This window comes from Belonocnema kinseyi, chromosome 6 (assembly GCF_010883055.1).
Source record: "Belonocnema kinseyi isolate 2016_QV_RU_SX_M_011 chromosome 6, B_treatae_v1, whole genome shotgun sequence".
Classification (NCBI taxonomy): Eukaryota; Metazoa; Arthropoda; class Insecta; order Hymenoptera; family Cynipidae; genus Belonocnema; species Belonocnema kinseyi.
In genome coordinates this window covers 71,840,695-71,848,288 of record NC_046662.1, presented here as the reverse complement: position 1 = coordinate 71,848,288, position 7,594 = coordinate 71,840,695, and the positions used below count along the sequence as shown (strand labels likewise).

Sequence of the window (7,594 nt, the reverse complement as noted above, 5' to 3'; positions counted from 1 at the left end):
GGGCGCATACTTTGAATAAAATATTTGTTATCATTCTCTTGAAATAAATGTGTTTTTTTCTTGAAAAAATACCGGTTTCATATGTATACACCTGGTAGTTGATAAATTCTATGATGTTCTAAACAAATTTAATAAGCATATGCATTACTTGGGCATTTGTTGACGAAAAAGCTGCTTTTTTTCAATTGCCGTCCTTTCAGTTTACGTTTCTCATTATTTCCATTCTTTCAATAAGGATGTCGCTTCAGGATAGTGCATTTGCTTTAAAAATATATAAAATTTATCATCTAATTATGAATTGTGCTGAAATGATCATGTACTTCCCCATTAAAAATACTGACACCGAAAAAAAATTCCTTCGACCAGTGCCCCAATAATGCATTTGTGTATTAAAATTGTTTTAAAAAGTCATAAAATTGATCAATGAATTATGCATTTTTTCCGAAATTATCATGAAGTTACTAATTAAAAAACTTGTTCTCGAAAAAAATGAATTTTTTCGTTTGCTAAATGCCTTATCCATGCATTTGTTTTTTGAACTTGTTCAAAAACATAATAAAATTTATCAACTAATCAGTAATCTATGAAGTTTTCTAAAATTAGCATAAATTTCCTGATTAAAAAAATGACAGCAAAAATCCAATTTTTCTGCAGAAATATGCCTGATTAATGTTATTTTTAATTAAATTTGTTTATATTATAAATAGTAATAATCTCAAGAAGAAATTTCTCGTAAAAGCATTCTTTCAACAAATAATTTGTTAATCAAATTTTGTTGTTTTTTATATAATATTGGAATATCTTTAAATAATGTTACTCTATGAAACTTAGATGATTTCAATAATTTTCATGTTATTAACGAGCACCGGGAACGTCAAATAGAAAAAATGGACTTTTTTTTAAAGATTTTTTTTGTCCTAATTAATCGATCCCTTGAAAAAAAAATCCCAGTTGGAAGAGCTCGGTTCTTGAAGCTGAACCTGAATGACCCTTTTTCTGATATAACTTAACTGGACTTTAAATAAAAAAGTATTTTATTTAAAGACTGCATCCATTTCAAATCAGGCAGGGCCCTACACTAAAAATCGCCGAATCCCTCGAGGGAAAATTATATTCTTTTTTAGAGGTAATTAGGCAATATTAGGCAGATTTTTTTGTAAATAGTGATGCGTATTTGAAGGTTGTGCTTTGTTTTTCAAATAACCCGATTTTTTTCTTTAAACCTCTATAACATTCAGGCTAATAAAGATATTATATTATATTATTATTAGGTTTAGCCTGCATGATGCTTCTAAGATGCCTTTCTTTTATTAGTAGAAAAAAAAATATTTAGAAAAATAAAAAAGGTAGTGTTTTTAAAAAAATTTTTTTTATTATTTTCTTCAAATTTTGAAAAAGATGAAAAAAGTATAACTTCAAACTTTTATCTTTTTTTTCACATCTATCATCGTTTCCAGGAAAAAGTAGAAAATTCGTTTGTAACAAAAAAGAATTCTTCTGACTACAAAAGTTATTTAGCAAGCATCAAACTTACAAGATATCTTCATTCTCAAAGTACAAGTTCAAAACAAAAAATCGAAAGGTGGGTTTTTCGAGACAATCAATTTTTAACTTTTCAGAAAAACTGCTGCCATTTTGTTAATTTTGAAACTTTTTCCAATTTTCCGGCGCATAATTTAAATACGCATCACTATTTAGAAAAAAATCTGTTTGCAAATCAGAAAAATACGTACCGTCTAATTGCATCTAAAAACAACAGATTTCGCCCTCGAAAGATTTTGCGATTTCAAGTGTAGGACCCTGTCTGATTTCAAATGAAATCGGTCTAAAGTATTTGACCTAATTAATTGTCGATAATTGTTCACAACAAGCGTTTTTTCAAGTGGTCACAAATAAATTCAAAGTTTTCAAAATTTAAGAGATTTAAAAAAAAGAGAATTTGTATATTAAGTTATTTCATATTAGTATCGGGGCAATAGAAAAATTGTAAAACTTTAAAAATAGATCCCTTAAAATTCAAAGAAATTGAAATTGCATAAGTGCTTTTAAATAAAAATTATTTTCAATTTAATGCGACCCAAGATTAAAATTTTTAAATTGTAAACTAAATTGAATGTTTAAAAAAAAGTCATTTTTTCTCCACTGTGCGCTGCACGTGTGGATTGTGGTGGAGGCCTGAAGAAGGATTAATAAATTCGTCGAGTGCGATATTAAAATGGTTTATTTTTATTTCAGGGCAAATCGATGGCCAAGAGATTACGGCCGCTCCTGTATTATTGCCGAAGGCAAGACCACCTCCGATGCGCCGAATGTCGCCAGCTCTAGGTCGAAGGGGACCAATGCCTTGGAGAGGAGGTGGAGGTGGTGGAGGCGGTGGTAGAAATTCGCCACCTCGTTATCGACGTCGTTCTCCAATGATGAATCGCAGACGCAGTCCGAGGCCTCCTCGTCGTAGGGCCAGGTCGCGCTCAAGAAGTCCCCAAAACAACCCTCGACATCGTCATCGCCGTTACACCAGGTCCAGTTCCAGTAGTTCACGATAATAATTTAATTTTCGGGGACTTTTACATCGTCGAACCTCGCGCAGCTGTCGATCGAGTTGGATAATATTAAGTTTAATAATTCCAAGGGTTCTTACTAACCGTTGGTACTCATAAGAAAAAGAACAAGGGAATCGTCCATGACATGATCATATTTTATGGACGTCACTCGCAACACACCACTTTTCACAGAAATATAATACGATTTCCATTGCCGATATGTCTTTATTTTCGCACCCATTATGAAAAGTCTAAAGTAAAAAAAAAAGTCAAGGTATAACGACGGGTTTTTGAGGTAATTGTCTTGTTGCAATTCTAGAATAGTGTTTAGCAAATAGACTTTGAAACGCGTATGAGACGAATGAGTGATGAGGATTAAATTTAACATTTGTCTGCATTTTTCTCAGGGGAATTAATTCAATGGTTTTACTTTTTTTTTCTTCTCCGTTCGATCTTGTGAAATGATTTGAAGAATGTTTAAATCATTTCTGAATGCGTATTTCTATTTTTAAGAGTATATTAGATGGAACTTAAAAGCTTCGGTCGTATTTTTTCGAGGTGAATGTACGGTGGGTAGTTTTTGAATCAACTTTGAAATGACGTGTGACAAAAAAAAAATTCAAGCCTTTTCGACATTTTTACCGGACAAAAAGATAAGTGTTATATATAGTAGATAAAGATGTATGGAAACTGTGAAGATTGTAAAAAATGGAAATTAAAGTTGTATGCATCAATTTTCTGCATTTTAGGATTCCAACCTTTTGTAAATCTTATGATTTCTTACATGGAATAATTCCTTTTGCAATTACAATTAATAAGTGGCCACGTAATTCGAATTAGCTGCAAATATAAATAAATTATTTTAAAAATAAATCTGTAAGTAAATTAAGAATTTCCAGATTTTAACGTTAAAAATTAAACCTAATATTTGAAAGTAAACAATTTGAAACTGAATTGTGTAGGCTTGAATATTTAAAATTTCGAAGAGCTTTTAAACTTTAAACGTTACAATTTTGTAATTAAATATAAAACAATTTGGAATGAAAAAGCTTAAAATTGTACAATTAAAAAAATTGGAATCATATTACAACATTGTTGTTTGTATTCTTTTTTGGATTTAAATGTAATATCTTAAAATTGTCCTATTTTTAGTTGAAGATTTATGGAAATAAATGCTTACAAATTGAAAAATATTTTATTGGAAATTTTCAAGAATTAGTAATAATTATATAGGAATTGTTAAAAAATTAAACTATTTGAAAGTTAAAATTCTGAATTAAAAGTTTTGAATTTGCATGTTGAACGCTAAATTATTTTTAATTTTTCCCTTGCATATGTTTTAATTTTGCTATTAAAACTGAACTGATTGAATTCTGGGAATATAATTAGCAATTTAAAAAGTATCACATTTTAAGCGATTTATATTTACTTTAAATAATTGCAGTTTTAAAGGTTTTGAATTTAAGTTTCAACGTTCCTAAGTTAAGTTATAATTTAGTTATGTAGTAACTATTCAAAATTATAAAATTGACAGATTTAGTTTTCAATTTCAAATTGTCATCTGTTAATCGCTTTTGTATTTAAAGTTTTTAAATTCAAAATTTTTAAATTATATAATTTTAAACTTTTTTAATTATAAATATTGTAATTACAATTTTAGCTAATTTGAAATTATCTGATGAGAACAGTTTTGTATATATGTATCTATTCGAGTAATCTTAAAAGTTTTGAAAAAATTCCAAATTGATTTTTAAAACTTTATATGATTTCAAATAATTTACATGAAGTGTGTACCGACCAAATTTGGCTATCGTGCCCTAATTTCGGTGCGAACAGACGCAGCCTAGTTTGAAACAAAATGCAATTTTTTCAGATTTAAAAAAAGAATTTAGAAACTTTTTAAGTATTGTGAATTGCTTTAAAAGAATACAAATATTTTCGCAAGATTCCTAAGAAAATCGAAAACAATATTTCTTTTTGGAATATTATTTTGAAAGCATACTTAAAAAGATTTCCAAAATTGTTAAAAAAGAATCTGATTTTCTGAAAATTGTAGGGAAAATTCTATTAGTTTCAAAAGATATTTAGAAGTTCTAAAAATAATGTTGAAGTTGAATAAATTTAAAACAACTTCTAGATCTCTCAAGATTTTGAAATAAAATTCTGAATCTTTTCAATGATGTTTTAAACTATTTAAAATGAAAATAATTTAACTTCTAGTTTAGGAAGTGAAATTTTTAACGTTTGTAGCTTACAATTTTTTTAAATATTATAATTTTAAACATTTGAAAGTTCATTGAGTCTTTAATTTAGAGCATTGAAAATGATAACGTGGACTCGTAATTTTAGAATTGGATCTGATTTTTTGAACTCATTAATTTTCAAAATTTAAAAATTCTAAATTTTGCGATTTATCTGCATTTCATTTGAGATTGTTCAATTGAAAAGTGTTAGTACCTAACATTTTTTAAGTTTAAATTAGTAAGCAATTGAATAAAAAATGTTTGAATTAAAAAACTTTTAAACTTCAAAAGTTTAAAATTCAAGAGTTCCGTTTTGAGTGCTTTAATTTGTATTTTATTTTTATTAGTATTATTATTATTTTATTTAATATTGACAATGAACATTTTTTACGAACCGGGAATTTTTTCCCCCATTAAAAGGGCCATCCAGAATTACCCACATTTTTATAAATACAATTATTTAACCAAACAATAGTCGCAAAATGAATCCAACAAGTTTAAGAAAGTTTAATTTAAATAACGAGGATTGAATCATTTTGAATTGTAAACATTAAAAAAAAAAGTTTGATCGTGGAAATTTATAACAACAAAAAAGTTAAGATACGATTTTAACTTTAGAACAAGAGACACGAATAAGTGTTACATCATTTCTGATTAATCGCACAAAATAATTACTCGGCCAATTGACATTTTTTTTCGAAGCTAAAACATATGTCGCTTGCGTAATTGTGTTAATTTGTTTGTTATCAGATGCAACGTTAGATACCAATGCATGCACTCTCTTACAGAAATCTCCTTTTGCAATTGCAAAAATCTAACTATCAATTTTGAATCACGACACTATAAAAATGTATTCACTTTCTATGAACAGCCAGGTAAAATTATTTAGATTTATTATAGCAAGAATGTTTGAAAAAAAATTAATGGTTGGATTTTTAAAATTCTAACAGGAGCTCCTTGAGAGTGAGTTTATGTATTTGAATCTGATGAAAAATAAACATTTTTTCAAGCAACAAATGTTGATCATCTCGGACATTAAGCTTTGCAACATTTTTTATGGCACAATTCTATAATTTTAGTTTAAAATTATAATTTCGTATTAAAAGCCTTGATAGACAGTTTTTAATTTAATCAGTTTAGATGTAAATATAAAGCAATTTGGAATTAAAATCTTAAAATTATAGACTTTAAAAAATTGGAACCATTAGTTTATATTTATATTTAGTTTATATTCTTGTTTAGTTTTCAATGTAATATCTTAATATTGTCTTATTTTTAGTTGAAGATTAAAAAAAAATCATTTCAAATTGAAAAATATTTTAGTGAAAGATTTCAATAATTAATAATAATTCTATGGGAATTTTAAAAATAGAAGATTTGCAAGTTAAAAATTGAATTTGAAATAAAAAAGATAAAAAATAGGCTTTCCGAAATCGATACATCTGTATTTTAATTTTGCAATTAAAATGGTATTGGTTGAATTTTTTAAATATAATTAGCAATTAAAAAATGATCAAATTTTAAGCGATTTATATTTACTTTAAATAATTGAAATTTTCTAGGGTTTGAATATAATCAAGTTTTAATATCACAATTTTTTGTGACAAACATTTTTTTCAGTTTTAAATGAAATTGGCATTCGTTTAATTTTCAACGTTCCTGAGTACAAACTTTTTCATTTTTAACGTTTCCCATTTAAAATTATTATTTATTTCGAAAGAGTTTTTAGAATAAGTCAATTTCTTTTTTGATTTTAGAAAAGTTTGTCCGATCCGCTTTAACGTTAAGTCATAATTTTGTTATGTAGGATCTATTAAAAAATCTAGAATTTCAGAAGCTCTGATTTTGAAAGATTCAATTTATTTTTTATTTTCAAGTTGGCATATTTTAATCGCTTTAAAATTAAAGTTTTCAAATTCAAACGTTTTTAATTATAAAAAATACAATTTCAGCTAATTTAACATTAGCTGATGAGAATAATTCTGTATTTATGTGCCTATTAATAAAATGTTATAATTATGAGTGTTAAAAAATAAATTATATAGGACTGAAAATTCCCGAATTTAATAATTCACAAATAATAAAATTCCTGAATTATAAAAGTCCCAAATAGTTCATAATATTACCTAATATTAAAATTCCCGAATTTAAGCAATTAAATCAATCTTTTTTATACATTTTATTTATTGAATATAACTAATAAAAAATTTGTATGAAAAAATTATTTTAAATGCTTCTAAAATTATTTTTTGAATTTAAAGTGAAAATAATTGAAAAAAAAGGTATTTCTAGATGTAATTTTTTTAAATTATTAGTTTAAAGAACAATAAACTGAAAAACTTAATCAAAAAAATATTTGATTATTGTATTTTTAATCAATAATTATTATTTTTGATAACAAATTTTAAATGGTTTAGTTCGGGAATTTTGTAGTTCGGACATTTCATAATTCGGGAATTTTAGAAATATGGAATTTTCCAATTCGGTATTATTATAAAGTATTCTGAAATTTTTTTATTTGAGAATTGTATTATTCGGGAATTTTACAGAGACGCGAATTTTATTTGTCGAGATTTTTGAGTCGTTACAATTATAAAATATCTGTACTAGAAAATTTTCGAATTATAAAACTCCCGAATTTAAACCATTAAATTTGTTATTTATAAAAAAATTTAATAATCGTCAATTAAAAAAATTCGGCCATATTATAAACTGTCGGGAATTTTTCAATTCGGTAATTTGATTATTATTTATTATTATTATTATTTAAACTCCGGGGCCATTTTTACACGCTTATCCGCCTAGGCCCTT

General features: G+C 26.2%; 1 protein-coding gene across 1 annotated transcript in view; it reads left to right on the top strand.

Moving 5' to 3' along the window:
- LOC117174675 (RNA-binding protein with serine-rich domain 1) overlaps nt 1-3,274 on the top strand; it is a 15,595-nt gene extending 12,321 nt beyond the window's left edge. Inside the window, exon 5 of the mRNA XM_033363971.1 lies at nt 2,236-3,274. Coding sequence (XP_033219862.1) covers nt 2,236-2,543 — 308 coding nt within the window. The 3' untranslated portion in view covers nt 2,544-3,274. The remainder of the gene's footprint in view (nt 1-2,235) is intronic.
- Nucleotides 3,275-7,594: the final 4,320 nt, after the last annotated feature.